The sequence below is a fragment of the Panthera leo genome, chromosome A3 (genome assembly GCF_018350215.1).
Source record: "Panthera leo isolate Ple1 chromosome A3, P.leo_Ple1_pat1.1, whole genome shotgun sequence".
Taxonomy (NCBI): domain Eukaryota; kingdom Metazoa; phylum Chordata; class Mammalia; order Carnivora; family Felidae; genus Panthera; species Panthera leo.
Window position 1 is genome coordinate 101,655,959 of NC_056681.1, and position 18,771 is coordinate 101,674,729.

General features: G+C 47.9%; 1 gene segment (V, D, J or C); it reads right to left on the bottom strand.

Annotated features, from left to right (window-relative positions):
* Positions 1-409: 409 nt before the first annotated feature.
* LOC122216311 lies at positions 410-1,451 on the bottom strand. The segment is given in 2 exon segments: positions 410-913; positions 1,332-1,451. Coding segments are annotated over 2 exon segments (483 nt in total).
* Positions 1,452-18,771: the final 17,320 nt, after the last annotated feature.

The window sequence follows — 18,771 nt, forward strand, 5'->3', positions numbered from 1 at the left end:
TATTATATTTACAGAAAATTTTCAAAAGGCTAATTTGATTTTACCAGAATTAAACATCGTTACGAACCTTTCTCATCCATACTCTCGGTGAGGACAGCTTGTGCCGAGGGCTCTCTTGAACATATGAATGCAGGGGACAGAGAGTCACAGAGAAGTAAGAAAAAGAGAAAGTGAGGAAATACCAACATTACCAATATTAGCAACTACGATGCTGTGGAAAACATACCCCACACTGTTCATCTGCAGTATGGATGAATTTGTCACCAAATATCTGTGTGACTTGTCTGGTGGCTAGGCTGGCTGCATTTAATTGAAAACAGGCGGGGACCGGGGATCAGGTGCAGCTGTCATTGGCTCTTCCCTTCCCCCTGACCGGTTCCTCACAGGACAGGACCTCTTGAATTTCCCTTCTGATGCTGCCTGCCAGGCTGTGCAGCTGACGGGGCCGTACTGTGCAGCTGCAAGCTGTTCCCCGGGTTCTACAGCACCTTCCTCTTACACAGACGCAGAGAACGTCCTGTGTATTCCCCAGAGAGGCCACATGCTCGGGCAGCTGGACCCCCAGGAAGGGAGGTTTGTGTTCTGGGCTGAACCACAGTGGGAGGCTTCTTTGTACTTTGCTGGCAGTAATAAACTCCGACGTCGTCAGCCTCCACCCTGCTGATTCTCAGGGTGAAATCTGTCCCTGACCCGCTGCCACTGAACCTGTCTGGGACCCCAGAGGCCCGGTTGGAAACCTTATAGATCAGGAGCCGTGGAGACTGGCCTGGCTTCTGCAGGTACCAATGTAAATAGGTGTTTCCATTACTGTGCAGGAGGCTCTGACTGGCCCTGCAGGAGATTGAGGCCGGCTCTCCAGGGGTGACGGGCAGGGACAGAGGGGTCTGTGTCATCACGACATCCGCACCGGATCCTGAGGAACAGAGAGAGAGGTGCCAAGTTACATACAAATATTTTTAGCAAGTTTCATTGTTTCCATCTCATTTATTTTAGCTAAAAAACTACTTTGTTTTTCTCCCATTACTTGTGACTTCCAGCAGGCACCACAAATGCATAATTACAATAATGAACCTGAGATCTGTGAAGTGGAGAAAGTTCTCTAACCATCGCTGACACCATCCCCACCTTCTGTGGCACAGTCCTCACTAGAGCACAAGCCCTTGTTCCTTCTGGAATCTTCCGCACTCTCCCAGATCTAAACCTCACCTGCCCCACCTTGGGGGACAGGTCACACATGTCTGACATGTGCACAGTAAACACCCAGAGACAGTAGTGCCCCCAGAGCTCACCCTCCCCACCCGGTTCTTCTTTCTCATCCCTTCTGTCCTTACCAGGGAACCAAAGCACTAGCAGCCCCAGGAGCTGAGCAGGGAACCTCATTTTGAGATGTTGGCTTGATGAGTCCTGACAAGTCAAAGCAGGATTCAAGCTGACCTTTTATCTAGACTTTAAGGGAAAAGTCCTCCAGAGGGGACAACATGCAAATCCCCTTGTGGGTGTAACAGTGCAGACAGGGCTGGAAGGTTGTGGGAGGGGCCTCCCTTTAAGCAAAGTGCTATATAAGGTTTTCTGTGTTTGGGAGAAAACCTATAAAGTCAAGTCCATGCAACTTGCTGGAGTGGGAACATAATCCCACGTGAAAGGGTGAATCACGGCAGGGACACAGCGCTCACTGTGCCTGCACTAGAGAAAGCACGGAGATGGGAGAAGACATGTGTGCCCTGGGTCCATCTCTGGGAGGTGAATGGACATCTGCTCACATTCTTCCACCTGGTCTGGATAAGGAAGTGGCTCCCGCCCCATGAGTATGGTCATCAGCACTTCTCCCAATAGCAGTTTGGAGCTGAGCTCTTTCCAGATTGTCTGGTAGCTGCTGTCATCGGGTGAAGTGTTGAGAATGGAAGAATCAGGTGTAGAAATGGTCTTTTCCTGAAACCTGGCAATTGAATTTCCCAAATGTGCTCACAACAAATGAATTTGACAGGGACGTAATGATGGGTCTCTTGTAGGGAGAGTTAATAGCCCAGTGTGAGACAAGAGGAAAAGGTAAAAGAATATTATATCTCTGGCTATGAATGTGAAAACATGAAATTCTGGGAAAGCAATTTTTACAATACGGTGTCTAGCCTATCTTATTTTCTCACTCCACACACACATCTAGATAGTTGGATAGAATTATTCCAAGGATTTCTCAGAGACAAAAATCCCTTGAGATAATGGGAAATAAAGAAAAAGAAATGATTTTACAATAATTGTATTTGAATGGTACCCTTTGATGCCTTTTCATCAAGCAGAACCAGGTCCTATGAGGACATCCCAGTTTCCTTAGCTTTGTGTGGGACCCTGTGGTCTCACCTGCCCTAAAGGTTGGGGATCCAACATCATGAGTCTACAATTCAAAGGGAGATTACATGTGTGAGAAAGGCAATGCCTATATCCAGTATTTTATTCACGGAGCCTCAGCCTATCACTGACAACTTCCTGAGCTTCTGTCTAAATCGGATCACTCGGGGATAGGGTGCTGGGTCAGAGGTGCCCTGGGGCGTCCGTCTACCACACCAGCCTTATTAAATAGGAAAATGATGTGATTTTACTTCTCACATCAGCCCGACACAGATGGCGTTGAAATGAACAGCTCCTGAACAATAGTGCTCGTGTCACATTGCTTTTCCCTGCAAATCAAATTCTGGACCAATTGAAAAAGACACATTTGCCATGTTATTCTATGTTGAATATTAATCGCAAACTCAGCCTTAGTCGATCGGGACAACAGATTAACCTGACGGTATTATGTAAGATTCTTCAGGGGTGTTTGGCCTGAATATCTTCCGGGAAATCTTCAGGAATCATATGTTAAAACAAGCTGAGAACACAACTGAGCCACAATTCTGTGGAGCTTTCAGCTCTGAACTCGGGGCAAGAATCCTGGTTGCAGAGAAAAGTAAGCGTGTGGAGTAGATGTGGAACCATACATGCCTTGTATTTCACTACTTACAATATTGTTCACCATTCATTGTACTACCTTAGCTCAGGTTTGGAGCTGCCTTGGCCGGGTCATTTCTTATGATTATAAGCAAAGTCATTCTAGGTGTTCCTTCTGGCTCCTGACGATATCTATACAAACACGTATTACCAGTATTATTGTCTGTATCCTGACAATGGCAGCCTCCTACGAAATATGCCAATGAAAGCAGTCAGAACATTAACAGCTGAAGGGAAGAAAGAAGGAAAGAAAGAAAGAAAGAAGAAAGAAAGAAAGAAAGAAAAAGAAAGAAAGAGAAACAAAAGACTCTTTAGAAATTGTAAAGCTAGTTTTGTAGGACTATTTTCAAAAGTTGTGTGGATTGTTTCTACACAATCTTATTGGTTGAATTGTGTCTTCTACCCGCCTTAAAGTAGGGTTAAAGTTTTAGCGCCCAGTTCCTCAGACGTGACATTTGCAAACAAAGGGTCATTGCGAATTTTAATTAGTGAATGAAAATGGTGATTTTCTGCCTTAGGAGAGCAGCAGCCTCTCAGTGTGAACTTCACATGTCCTCAGTCTCTTGTTGACCTGGAGCCAAGGATAACCCCAAGGGCAAATGCTGTTGGAAGTATCACCTGTCATGACGGGGTCGGGGTCGATGCTTCCAGAAATGTGTGCGTTGACTCCTCTACATCACCAGTATCCCCAGCTGAGAATAAGGATCACTAGCAAAATAAAATGTTATGATATAACTAAATTCTGAACTGCCTGGAGCAGACACAGGATGAAATCTCAAAGTTGAACAACAAGTTCAAGGCTATGACAATTGTCAGGCACTCACTGGGACACAGCTTCCTCGCATCTCACACTCTTAGACTAGGAAATTGGGAACATCCTCAACCCAGACAGTGGCTCTCTCATATTCTGGAAATCCAGCAGGCCTGGATGGAATTTGAAACCAGTTATGAGGGTGTATATTAATCTAGTATAATGGTAATTCTGTTCCAAGATGATTTACTTAAGGCAAAATAAACGGGAGAAATCTACTGATTTTCAGGAAAAAATAAAGCAAATATTTGCTAGTCACTGACAACCCTGAGGATGAGCCTGGGCAGACGAGAGCAACAGCCTTTGTTTTTGCCTTAATTCCAAGGTTTTAACATTTCCGCCAGTATCCTTGTTTCCAACTATCCTTGTAGTACTGGTCCCAACAGCAGTTCAACAACAGAACATGAAGGACAAAAGAAAGATCATGCACCAGCCGTTACCAAATTTGTCTCCACTTAACATTTACAGAGAAAGAGAGACAGGGAGAGAATGAGAGACAATGAGAGAGATATGAGAGGCTTACTTTGAATAAACACCCTCACAGCAATAATCTTCGATGTGATAGGAAAATACAAAACAACTTTGGACCAGGACCTACACCAGGAGAACTGTGTGAGTTGAACCCTTGACTTGGCCGCCCCCTAGTGTTCCGTTGGGGTAAGGACCGGGTGAAAGCAGGTAGCGGACTCTCCAGGAAGACCAGGCAGGCCATTCCCGGGAGGGTCTGTGGGGCATGAACTCTGTATGTGAGGAGGGAGGAAGAGGCTCTGGGAGGCTGTCCTGTGATGGCCTGGCCCCTGTTTACACAGAAGAGGACCCGGTGGTTGTGTCAGAGGCCTCCGTGGTCTTCTCCTCAAAGCCTCCACGGCCAGGCTTCTCAATTCAGCACGGAGCCCAACGTGGGGCTTGAACTCACAAACCGTGAGACCGTGACCGAGCTGAAATCCAGAGTTGGACACTTAACGGACTGAGCCACCCAGGCGCCCCTCTTGTCGTTCTTTATATGTGTTATAAACTCATTAACGTAAAGCATTCCTCTTTTCTTTCGTTCTTTTCTTTTTTTCTTTCTTGCTTGCTTGCTTTTGTTATGCCCAGAATTCGTGATCCCCAAAGACCACTAGGGAGCCGAGTCCGATGCAAAAGCAAAAGAACCTTTATTCGAGCTAGCTCGAGCTCAATCCCCTACCTGCACCGACGCAGCGGTGAGATACCAGGGAGAGAGAGCGAGTTTCAAAAGGACAAAGGTTTTATTGGGGCCCAGGGGCAGTTGGTGAGGTAACGGCTGTGGCCTCAGCCGATTGGCTGGGGAAGGGTCCGAGTCCTGTTAGACAGGTGAGGGGGGGGGTTACTCAAGGGGAGGAGGTGTGGTCAAGGTGAAGGACACAGAACAAGATGGAGTCGGCCGGCATAGGCCCGCCCTTTCATTCCTCCCTTGTCATGTAGCTTAGGGACCCAATCATGGGACCGGCTGCATTTATGGTGACAAGGGGAACAGAGTTTAGAGGTTTACGCAAAGTTCTGGGAAGCATGTGTCCCTGGGGTGGCTCTGGGAGGTCTAATTAAGTATTGTCCCTGAGCTGGTATCTATGATCTGCCAGGTGATGTTTTGGGGGGTGTGGGGACTCCCGGTAGCATGAGCAATGACAAGCAGAGTTAACAGAGTTACCAATATTAGGTGGGTCGAATGTGCTGTAGCTTGAGCTTGAGCTTGAGCGGGTTGTGTTGGTCCCGACTGATGGCCCATCGCGTGACGAAGTCCTTCCGGATCGAGGAGGGGTCCGCTGGCCGAACGTGGGTGTGATGGACCCAGGTCGCGATGCCGTCTACTTTGAGAGCGGTGGGGGTTGTCAGCACTACAATGTAGGGTCCCTTCCAGCGCGGCTCGAGAGTCTCTCGGTGGTGCCTCTTGACATAGACCCAGTCTCCCGGCTTGTACTGATGAGGTGTCGGGGTCGGGCCAGCCTCGTAGATGGCACGGAGGCGCGGCCAAATATCCTCGTGCGCCCTCTGGAGCCCTCTCAAGGAAAGAAAAAGTTCTTGATCTTTAAACTCTGCAAGAAGTTCAGCTCGAAGGCTGGGAATAACAGGGGGTGGCCTGCCAAACATGATCTCGTAGGGAGTAAAACCCAGAGTGTAAGGAGTGTTTCTAACCCGGTAAAGGGCGTACGGTAGGAGAGTCACCCAGTCCCCGCCAGTCTCCATGGTTAATTTGGTAAGGGTCTCTTTTAGGGTTCTATTCATTCTTTCTACCTGTCCTGAGCTCTGGGGCCTATAAGCACAATGTAATTTCCAGTTTGCCCCCACCGCCTTGGCTACTGCCTGTGTTACCTGAGAGATAAAAGCTGGTCCATTGTCTGATCCTACCATGGCAGGAAAACCATACCTGGGTAAGATGTCTTCTAGTAGCTTCTTAGCCACCGTCTGAGCCGTTTCATGCTTGGTTGGGTATGCCTCCACCCAGCCAGAGAAGGTGTCTGTAAATACTAAAAGATATTTATAACCATACTTTCCTGGTTTGACTTCAGTGAAGTCGACTTCCCATTGGGCTCCCGGTCTGGTGCCTCTGAGCCTGGTTCCTTTTTTATTTGATGTGGCTTTCGCGTTGGTGAGTTGGCAGGTCTTGCAGGCAGATACAACTTGCTCTATTTTGGTGTCCTGTTGGTGAATCTTGATTCCGGCATGTCGGATTAAGTCTTTTAATTTTCGGGCCCCCATGTGAGTAGACCGATGCATGTGCTCTAATATTGAGACTCCGAGCCGGTCTGGCAGCACGAGCTCCTTGTTAGGTGTATACCACCATCCCTTTATCTCCTGGGCCATGGGGAGTTTCTTGATCCGCTGTAACTCCTCCTGGGAGTATTTGGGCTGGTCTGGTAAAACTGGGTCTCCCGGGTCTGGTAGTTGTATGGTCATGGTGGGGACTGAAGTAAGGGCTACTGCCTTGGCTGCCTGGTCAGCCTTTCGATTACCTCTAGCTACTGGGTTATCAGCTTTTTGGTGCCCTTGGCAGTGGATAATGGCTAGCTTGGCAGGAAGCCATAAGGCCGTAAGCAGGTTAAGTATCTCCTGCTTATTTTTTATAGTCCGTCCTTCTGCCGTCAGTAACCCCCTCTCCTGATAAATTGCCCCATGAATATGAGCTGTGGCAAATGCATAACGGCTGTCTGTGTAGATGTTAAGCCGTTTTCCAGCTCCCAGCATCAGCGCCTTGGTGAGGGCTATGAGCTCCGCTCGCTGGGCTGACGTTCCGGAGGGTAGAGCCTCCGCCCATACGGTGTCCATTTCGGTGACCACCGCTGCACCCGCATACCTGTGTCCATCTCGCACAAAGCTGCTGCCATCAGTGAACCAAGTAGCCTCGGCATCGGGGAGGGGCTGGTCGGTCAGGTCCATCCGGAATCCATGTACTTGTTCCAGGATTCCCGCACAGTCATGTAGTGGAGCACCTAGGTCAGGGTCGGGCAGCAGGGTTGCAGGATTGAGGGCTGCACTGGGGTGGAACCGCACTCGTGGAGGGTTGAGTAGGAGGCTCTGGTAATGAGTCACACGTGTATTGCTCATCCATCTATCAGGAGGCTGTTTCAGGACCCCTTCAATGGCGTGTGGGGTTGTGATCCAGATCTCCTGTCCTAGGGTCAGTTTGTCTGCATCCTTGACTAGGAGTGCTGTCGCCGCAATAATTCTTAGGCATGGCGGCCAGCCGGCAGCCACTGGGTCTAGTTTCTTAGACAGGTAAGCCACTGGGCGGTTCCAGGGGCCTAAGGCTTGAGTTAGAACCCCTTTTGCTATTCCCTTATGTTCGTCTACAAAGAGGTGGAAGGGTTTCATAATGTCTGGTAGGCCCAGGGCTGGGGCACTTAGGAGGGCCTTTTTTAACTGATTAAAGGCAATTTCTTCTTTTTCAGTCCATTTAAATGTTTTCCCCTCTTTGGTAGCTTCATATAGGGGCCTGGCGATCTCAGCAAAACCTGGAACCCAGAGGCGGCAGTAGCCGGCTGATCCTAGGAATTCCCTCACTTCTCTTCGGGAGGTGGGAGTAGGGATCTTTAGGACAGTTTCTTTTCTGGCATCTGATAACCGCCGCTGTCCGCCCTCCAGGATATATCCCAGGTAACTTACCCTCTCCCTGCATATCTGAGCCTTCTTCGCGGATGCCCGGTACCCTAAAGCTCCCAGGGTAGCCAGCAGGTCCTGGGTCCCTCGCTCACAGTCTTTGGCCGTGTCAGCAGCAATCAGGATGTCATCTACGTACTGTAGGAGGGTGAGGCCAGGGTGCTCCCTTCTGTACTCACCCAGGTCCTCGTGTAGTGCCTCGTCGAAGATGGTGGGTGAATTTTTGAATCCCTGAGGTAGCCGTGTCCAGGTGAGTTGCCCACTGTAGCCCTCCTCCGGATCATGCCACTCGAAGGCGAACAGGGGTTGGCTCTGGGGTGCCAGCGGCAGACTGAAGAAGGCGTCCTTTAAATCTAGTACAGTATACCAGACCCTGGAGGGCGCCAAGGAGCTCAAGAGAGTATATGGGTTGGGAACAGTTGGGTGTATGTCCGCGACCCTCTTATTTACTTCCCGGAGGTCTTGTACCGGTCGGTAGTCATTTGTGTGAGGCTTTTTGACCGGCAGTAAGGGGGTGTTCCAGGCAGACTGGCAAGGAACTAGTACCCCTAGGCTTCGTAGTCTCCGGATGTGTGGCTGGATCCCCTTCCGGGCCTCCTGTGACATGGGGTATTGTTTGATCCTTACCGGACTCTCTCCTGGCTTGAGCTCTACCAGGACTGGGGTCCTATGAGCGGCTAGTCCCATCCCCCCCCCAGTCTCTGCCCAAACCGAGGGGAATTCTTGTAGCCATCTGTCTATATTATCCTCTCTCGGGAGCGCCTCCTGGTGGAGGAGGTATTCATCCTCCAGTTTCATGGTCAGGACCTGGATGGGGTGGCCCTTGCCATCGGTGACCTGAGGCCCCCCTTGTCTGAAAGTTATCTGAGCTCCAATCTTGGTCAGTAAGTCCCGTCCTAACAGCGGGTAGGGGCATTCTGGTATTACCATAAAGGAGTGGGATACCCGGCCCGTTCCCAAATCTACTGTTCTTCGGGTAGTCCATGAATACTGGCTCATACCAGTTGCCCCTTGTACCCAGGACTTCTTGCTGGCTAGTTTTCCTTGTGGGGTGCGGAGGACCGAATGTTGTGCTCCGGTGTCGACAAGGAAGTCAACAGGGGTCCCCTCCACTTTAAGAGTTACCCTGGGTTCGGGGAGAGGGTCCGAACCCCGACTCCCCTAATCACTTAGTTCATCTAGCTCTAGGACTTTTACTCGATCAGTCTTGCTTCCTTTCCCGCCGGCCCTTTTCAGACAATCTCGGGCCCAATGCCCTATCTCCTTGCAGTATGCGCACTGATCCTTCTGCAGCCTCTGCTTCCCCCCCTTGGTGGTTCTTTTACCTTTTCTTGTGTCGTCTGCCAGCTGCCGGAGATGGCGGTCTCGTTCCTCAGGGGAGTCAGCAGTGGTAGCTAGTAGTATTCTGGCCAGGTCTCGAGTCTGCTTACTGCTGGCAGTCGCCATGGCGCGGGCCTGCTTGTCCTCAGGAAGCTCCCGGTTATTATATACCTTTTCGGCTACCACCAGTAAGTCCTGCAGACTTTTTTCTCCTAGTCTATCTATTTTCTGTAATTTTCTCCTAATGTCTATGGCCGATTGGTTTACAAAGGCCATGATAACAGCTGCCTTGCTTTCCGGAGCCTCTGGATCCATGGGGGTATAGGTACGGAATGCCTCCATGATCCGTTCTAAAAAGGCAGCCGGAGATTCATCTTTTCCCTGTTGTACATTTCCTACCTTGGCCAAATTGGTTGGCTTTCTAGCAGCCATTCGGAGACCCCCCATTAGAGTCTGGCGGTAGACCCGGAGCCTCTCCTTACCTTCTGCCGTGTTGAAATCCCACTGGGGCCGAGTTAAGGGGAAGGAGGCATCTATCTGAGCCTGGTTGGTGGTGGGATTCCCGTCTGTGCCCGGAACTAGTTTTCGGGCCTCGTTGACGATTCTTTCTCTTTCTTCAGTCGTGAACAGGACCTGCAAAAGCTGCTGGCAATCGTCCCACGTGGGCTGATGGGTAAAAAGAACAGAGTCTAATAAATCAATAAGCCCTGCCGGTTTCTCGGAAAACTTAGGATTCTGAGCTTTCCAATTGTAGAGGTCACTAGTGGCGAAAGGCCAATAGTGATGGGGCTGGTTCCCCTCCGCGTCTGGGGGTCCGGTGGCTCGCAGGGGCAGAATAGTGGAGTCGGCGGCGGAGGCGGATTGCTCCCTCTGAGCCCTTTGTCTGGTGAAGGGCGGGCTTCCCACTGGAGCGTTTCCGCCTCCCGCTCTCGGAACAGCATCTGCCTCCCCCGGAGGGGGAGGATGGTGTTCTTCCAGCATCCTAGAGGGGTTATACGAGGGAGGAAAAATTAATTCTTCTTCAGTACCCCCCTGTAAGACAGGGTAGAGGGGTGCTGAAGGCTGGATAAGACTTTTCTTCTTCTTTGTCCCCTGCAAAGCAAGAATGGGTTTTGGCTCCGGAGGGAGCGGGGCTAGGAAGGGTTTAAGCCAAGAGGGTGGGTCTTCCACAAGGTCCTGCCAAGTGATAATGTAAGGGAGCTGATCAAGATGGCCCGTCTTAGGCTGAGAGATGATACTCCTGACTCGGTGGATGGTAGGGAGGTCGAAGGTCCCCTCTGGTGGCCATCCGACATTGAAAGTTGGCCACTCGCTAGAACAAAAAAACTGCCACCGACCCTTTCGGACTTCCACACTGAGGTTGTTAGCTCTTCCCCTCACATCCTTAAAGTGATCAATCATAATACTTAGAGGAGTAGTCTGAGTCTGTCCCATAACGTCCGTCCAGTAAGTCCACAGAACAAAACAGAGAAACACAAAAACAGACAAACAGAGGGCCCCTAGAAAATCTTCCAACTCCATGGAAGCAAAACTGAAAGCTAGCTTAGACATTTGAGGGGATTCCACGTCCCTCCAAAACCGATGAGGGGATTCCACGTCCCTCCAAAACCGATGAGGGGATTCCACGTCCCTCCAAAGACGACGGCCTCACGCCGACCAGCGGGAGCGACCCGCCTCGTCTCAGACCTTTGAGGGGATTCCACGTCCCTCCAGAAGGGAGAATCGGAACGTCTTCCGAAACTCCCGGCCCGTGGTCCTCCAGTGCGTCCACTTAGACCGCGTCGGGCACTACCAGAACTCCAGAAGTGAGCTCACACAGAAAAGACAGCACAAACAAACAGACACTAACCGTGGCCAGTCAGGCTCTCCGGGTCGGGGGTCCCTCAGGGGTCTTGGGGATCCCGGGCCGAGCCCCCAAATGTTATGCCCAGAATTCGTGATCCCCAAAGACCACTAGGGAGCCGAGTCCGATGCAAAAGCAAAAGAACCTTTATTCGAGCTAGCTCGAGCTCAATCCCCTACCTGCACCGACGCAGCGGTGAGATACCAGGGAGAGAGAGTGAGTTTCAAAAGGACAAAGGTTTTATTGGGGCCCAGGGGCAGTTGGTGAGGTAACGGCTGTGGCCTCAGCCGATTGGCTGGGGAAGGGTCCGAGTCCTGTTAGACAGGTGAGGGGGGGGGTTACTCAAGGGGAGGAGGTGTGGTCAAGGTGAAGGACACAGAACAAGATGGAGTCGGCCGGCATAGGCCCGCCCTTTCACTTTCTTTCCTTTTTTTTCGGTTAACAATACATTTTTATTGCACTCGTTATGGAATCGACATTTTGAAAAGGGAAATAATGTCTAATATGATTTATTTCTGTAACATAAATAAGTCTGTATTATCCTTGCTATCCAAACACTGGTTTCCTTTTTTTGTACTATGATATGTAAATGACATGCCAGTATTAGTTCAGAAATAATTTTAGAGCATTTAAATAAATGGTATCCAGCCAAAGTATATATTTTCTATACAAATATTATTACATTAGTATCATATTCAATCATAGGTAATGACTATGATACATGAAAACAGTACATGTTTTTTGTAAAAATCTCTTTTTATGACAAAATAGTACCAAGGTTGTAATCTCCAAAACAACTTTTAAATTTTTTAAATGTTTATTTATTTTTGAGAGAGAGAGAGAAACACAGAGGGGGGGGGGGAGGGGCAAAAAGAGAATGGGAGACACAGAATCTGAAGCAGGCTCTAGGCTCAGATCCAGATGAGGCACTTGAACTCGAGAACCGTAAGACTATGACCTGAGCCAAAGTCGGCCGCTTAACTAACTGAGCCACCCAGGCGCCCCCAAAACAATTTTTAGATTAAAAAAATGAAAGGAATCTTCATTCCTAGGTTAAATGTTGAACACTTTAGAGTCCCAACCATTGCAAAAGTTACAAAATAAAACAGAAAAGAGGTAAAATGCAGGTTTCATATGTTCCTGACATCACAGAACTGGGGCAACATGAGGATTCAGTGACCTAGAAACTCAGAGGACCACTTCCTAGCGGAGTCCATGTTTCCTGACTTTAGGAAAGATGGGCTGGAGGTGCTGGAGACGAGATGGGGAGGGAGATGAGAGCAAAAGGCTCCCAGGGAAGGATTCCTGGGAATAGCTTCTGACCTGAGAGGGGACTGGAATTGTAGGTGAGAAATCAGAGCTGTCATGAAAGGAATTTCTTATCCTTGATAAGGACCAGACAGAAAATGAAGCTGTTCCTGGAGGGAAAGGAAGAGTCTTCTCTCCATGATACATTTCTAGCTGGATTGCACAGACCCACTCCAGATGCTGGACGTCAATCGCTCCAGAGGAGAACCTCTGTCAGTAAGTGAGGGGCCCTCAAGTTTAAGAGCCATCAGTACAGTTAGGAGAAACTTGTTTCCTACTTCGGGTGACTATGAGCCTTCTGAATGGGGACTATGGTGTTTCACCCACAGGCTCCCACCGCGAACCTGCTTCATCCGGTGAGGTCCATCCCACCTCAACCAAGGCACCTGAGAGTCCTTGTTTTGGGGGCCTAATGGATGCATTGTTGAAGGTGGGTCCCCAAATGCATGACAGGCTGTGATGGTCATGATAAAATCGGGTATCCTGATAAGACCCCAACTCAGACCCCTGTGGCTCTTTGATAAGAAGTCCTCACCCTCAGGCTTCCAAGGCTGTGGCCCTAGGTCTGAGGGCCAAGTTCTTGTTTTCCACGTACACAGCCTCTCAGGACTCACTCTGGCCTCTTCTTTGCTGGGAATCCAGAGCCATTGTCCTGCATCCTATTTCTTTGTAAATCCTCAAAGTGCACCCTCAGGTGACAACCCAGCTGGATGAGACAGCACCACCTTTTCAAAAACACCTAAACAAGGAAGGAAACCTAAAACCCAGGTTGGGGTTGAGGAGACCCAGGGGATCCCTACTCTCTATGTTGTAGCTGACTTTTCTTGCATACAATTCTATTTTAAGGTGCTTGGAGGTGAGAAAAATAAAGGAGAACATGTGGCAGCTTTGGCCCTGAGGGTATGACAAGAGAGGTGTTGACAGGAAAAGAGTAGAATTCGTGAATTCTTCCAAGTGTTTGGTTTTTCCCTAGCCGAAGGCAGCATGATTACCACGCCAGGAATCCTCCATTACTAAGCATTCTTGTCTTTATGCCTCTGTCTACCACAAACACACACAGAGAACTTAGTCTGGATAGAGAACTGGCTTGAGATAAAGGTTGATATGGATTCCTGGGTGACTGTTTAATGAAGGGCCTAGGAAGAGAAAATCAGAAGGTCACCAATTATGAGATCTGGAAAAAAGATCGTGGATGTACGGTCATTAGGACTTCATGTCATAGCAAAATTCAGCAGAGAATCCACCACAGATAAGACCTAAAACAAACAAACAAACAAACAAACAAACAAACAAACACAAGCTTATACCTCTGAGCAGATGAACAGGCCTCAACCTTTGTCTCAAGCTCCAGAGTTCTTGCTCATTCTGTTCAGGAGAGACATAGCCATGGTGACACGGGTGAAGGCTATGCACAGGCCCAAAGGCATGAGCCCACCACCGCCATCTCTACTGGTGTAGAGCTAATTATTGTCACCTCTGGGTATCTGAGCTCTCAAACCGAGGGACTAACACTACCAACCACTTGGTAATTTTACACTTCATACCAGTTCCCCTCGAGAGAGTGTCATGCATCATTCCCGGGATTCGTTGTATTCCAGATACAGTGAAGCCCTCCCTGTCCACTGAGGCTCAGCTGCTATCAACATCCAAGAGTTCACGGGAGAGAGTTGGTTGGGAAGGGAACCCATTTTGTGATGAAGATCGAGTAACAATAGACACAGGACTGTGGCCTCCGTCAATCACACTGTCTACGACAACGCACAAAGAGGACTGCTTGGGTATTAAATCCTATAGACTTCAAAGACTGTCCTTTGAGATGTGCTACCGTGAGATTGATATGCCCCGATTCGAAAGACCCCCCGAAAACAAACCACCAGAGTCCAGAGTCAAAACCAAGCAGCAAGGGTCGTTTATTGCAGTTTCGAACCCGGTCCTCTGCGCACTCGTTGCTGGTGACGCTAAGAGGCCCCGAGTAAGGATCCTACAGCTTCTTTTATAGCCCCTCACAAACAAGTTAGGGACCCTTTTTTAGAGGTTACAGAGCTGTTGTTGGTTAACATTTAAATTTGAACGCTCAGCAGAACTCGATTGGTTCCCGCCTTTATGTCAGACTACAACCGGGCACGCCTTGGCTGGTTTCGGGAACGGCGGTGGGGGGAGATCTTTTCTTTGCAGTTGTGAGTACACCTGGTAAGTTTTCTCTTAGCCTCTCAAGACATGTATTTTGAAATAGTGACCATCAGCTAAGAATGAATAGGTTTGGGGCTTCTGACTGGATCAGTCAGTAGCTCATACGATTCGTGACCTCAGCCCTATGTTGGGTAAATTCGAGCCCTATGTTGGATGTAGAGATTACTTCAAAATAAAAATATATATACATGTAATAAAGAAAAGGAATGAATAGGTTTTGAGGCTAAGGAGTGAAATAAAAATCAGGGTCACTAATCACTACACACATTGACCAGTTTGGGAAAACCCAAATGACCTAATGGAGCAGAGCCGCTTACGTTACCAAATTAGCCTGCCCACCTTGGGACTGTTTCATTAGAGACAGAGTCATCTTGCCACATTCAACCATGAGTATTTTGGGATTTCTTTGGAACAGCCAATTAGATTGTCTTCTGATTCTTTTTGGTGGCCCCTTTCAATTGGGGTGGGGGGTAATTTATTTCTCACTATTGTTTTGAGTATAGCACCTGTGGGATTAGGGCATCATGTGGATTCCTTTAACTATCTCAACACTCGGAGTGAGTTTGGCTTTCTCTACAGTCTGACATCAAAGTAGAACACCCAGATCACAAGTTGCTATGAATCATGCAGAATAAGATGACTGTGGCATTGCTGAAGCCTGGTCTTCCTGCTCTCACTGCGTTTCCTCCCAGTGCTTTGCATAATCTCTGTCCATCTCAATCATGCATTCATCAATATTCCAAAGTCCCATGATCTGTGGGCTCCTGGTTACTTGATTTCTATAGACATTTTCCACACACTATCAAAACTATCAGAATTGACACATCAGACTGAATTGCACTTGTCATGATATTCATTATCTTAGAATAGGCGATCATCCCCAACACACTTTATTTCTTACCTACAAAGTTGTGTATTTTGTGAATTTAATCACTCTTGCTTTTATCAGGTATGTGATGCCATAAGGGCATGACTAGTAATTACGGCACGTGTCCCTTTGAGGCACTCTTTTGAATGGGATCTATTCAAAGCATGAATTTTGTGTACATTCCCAAAAAACATACTGTTCAGGGTCATGTTCAACCCATGACAATGTCATGTGAAAAAAATGCACTTATTTATTATTTAAAATCTTTTTCACAGCAATAGATTCCAAATTCATCATATCTAAAGCAATGTCTGGGTTCAGTATACTTAACATCCTTACCATTGAGGAGAGAAAGGAATACCTCATATATTCTGGATTTTCCTGTGGTGTAGAAATGCAACTTTTGTCTCCATCATTACTTTTCTCTGTTTAGTTCGAAGTCCACTTTTGAAATGGAGGCAAATGTGGTGGAGGCAAATCAAAGACACTTGGCATCGAAATCTTATATTTACTAAAAATTTGCAAAGGTCCTTGGATTGAGCAGAATTAAACATGTTTGCTAATCTTTCTCACCCATTCTCTCTGTGAGGGCAGCTTGTGTAGATTGCTCTCTTGTACATATTAACGGAGGGGAAAGTATACGTAGTAGAGAAGTAGGAAAAGGAGAAAGTGAGAAAATACCAAGATTAACAAATATGGTCCTGTGAAAAATACATCCCACACTATTCATTTCCAAAAGGTATTAACTTTTTTGGCCACACATCTGTGTCACTTGTCTCATTACTACACTGGCTACGTGTATTTGACAAACACGGGCACGACACGGAGGACCAGGCGGAGCTGTCATTAGCTCTGTCACCGTAACCGGTCCCTCACGGGACAGGACCCTCCCTTTCCCTGCTGGTTCTGCCTGCCAGCCTGTGCAGCTGACGGGCCCTTGACATGTGGAGCCCGATATCCAGCTGCAAGCCGTTCCTCGGGTTCTCCAGCACCTTCCTTTTTCACAGGCTCAGAGAACGTCCTGTGTGTTCCCCAGAGAAGCCACATGCTCGGGCAGCTGGACCCGCTCAGGCAGAGGTTTATCTTCAAGGCTGAATCACTGTGAGAGGAAGTTGTATATCTTGCAAGCAGTAATAAACTCCCACATCCTCAGCCTCCACTCTGTTGATTTTGAGTGTGAAATCTGTCCCTGACCCGCTGCCACTGACCCTGTCTGGGACCCCAGAGGCCCGGTTGGAAACCTGATAGATTGGGCGCTGTGGAGACTGGCCTGGCTTCTGCAGGTACCAACTTAAGTAGGAGTCTCCATTGCTGGGCAGGAGGCTCTGACTTGCCCTTCAGGAGATTGAGGCCGGCTATCCAGGGGCGACAGGCGGGGACAGAGGGGTCTGGGTCATCGTGACATCCCCACTGGATCCTAAATTAAGGAGAGAGAAGTGCTAAGTTACATACAAATATTCTTTGCAACTTTCATTATTTCCTTCTCATTTACTTTAGCTAAAATACTACTTTGTTTTACTCCCAGTACTTGCGATGTCCAGCATCCACCAAAAATGTCCCATCACAATAAGGAACCTGAGATCTATGAAGATGAAGAGGAGAGAGGTCTCTAACCATCGCTGACACCATCCCCACCTTCTGTGTCACAGTCCTCACTAGAGCACAAGCCCTTGTTCCTTCTGGAAACTTCCTCACTCACAGATCTAAATGTCACCTGCCCCACCCTGGAGGACAAGTCACACATGTTAGACATGCACAAAGAATACACCTGGAGACAGTGGTACCCCTGTAGCTCACCCTCCCCACCTGGTTCTCCTTTTTCTTTCCCCGTCTGTCCTTACCAGGGAACCAAAGCACTAGCAGCCCCAGGAGCTGAGCGGGGAACCTCATTCTGAGAAGTTGAACCTATGAGTCCTGACAAGTCAAAGCCAGATTCAAGCTGACCTTTTATCTAGACTTTAAGGGGAAGGTCCTCCTTAGGGGACAATATGCAAATCCCTTGGTGGGTACAGCAGTGTGCAAAGAGCCAAGGAGAGGGTGGGAGGAGCCTACCTTCAAGCAAGTGAAATAAAAGGTCTTCTGCATTTGGAAGAAAATACAAAGCTAAAGTCCATACTACCTGCAGTAATGGAAAGACGAATCTCACTCTGCAAGTGTGAATGTATTGTAAGGATACAGCACACAGGGTTCTGCCCCTTGAGAAGGAATCAGAGACCCTGAAATGCACACATGTGTGTCCAGGGTCAGTCTCCTGAGACGAATGGCCATCTCGCTCCCGTTCTTCCACCTAATCTAGTGAAGGAGACAGCTCCCACCTCACAAGTACTGCTCATTAGAATTTTTTCCCAGTAGCAACATGGAGTTGAGCTAGTTTGAGAATTTTCTGGTATCTACTCTTGTAGGCTAATTGTTTAAGAATGTTAGAATCACATGGCATAAATGGTCTTGCCCTCAGACTCAGTGAATTGAATTTTATAGAGCACCCAGGTCGAAAGAAGTAGACAGGGAAAAAATAATGTGTCTGTTGTAGAGACAGCCTATAGCCCAGTACAGAGAATAGTAAGGGTGAAAAATTCATGTCTCTGGCTATGAATATGAAATTCCTAGAAACTAGTTGTTACAATGTGGTATACACACACACACACACACACACACACGCATATACACATAGTAGGCCAATCAAAGAGTTCTTAAGGAAATAATTCCCTTGGAATGATGGGACCTAATAAAAAAGGAATGATTTTATATTATTTTTTCCTGGGTGGTGCTTAGAAAACCTCTTTTCATACTGACTCTTTTCCAACAAACAGAGCAAAGCCCTATCAGGATATTCGGAGTTCTTGTTAGCTCTGTGGGAGAACCTTAGGCTCTCACCTGGCCTGTATGTGGGGAAGCCATAGCTATGATTGTACAATTCAATAGGAGATCCCATATTTGAGAAGAGCAATGACTACCTCCATTATTTTAATATCTCAGGGCACTGATCCATTCCTGGGCTCTCATTTAAATATGATCCCTATGGATTAGGGTGCTGGGTCAGAGCTGCTCTGGGATGTCAATCTATCCCACCACCCTTCGCAAACAGGGAAATAACCCATTTTTTTTCTTCATGTGTCAACAGATCACGTTGAATTGAACAGTTCCTGATAAACAGTGCCTGTGTCAAATTGCGTTTGTCCTGCAAACTAAATTTTGGAGCAGTTGAAAAACTCCATTTGGCCATCTTATTATAGTTTGGGTAATTTAAATCCAGAGTCAGACTGAACTGACCAAGGAAACAAATTAACAAATACTCATCTAGGTAAGATTCCACAAGAATATTTGGTCTGAACATTG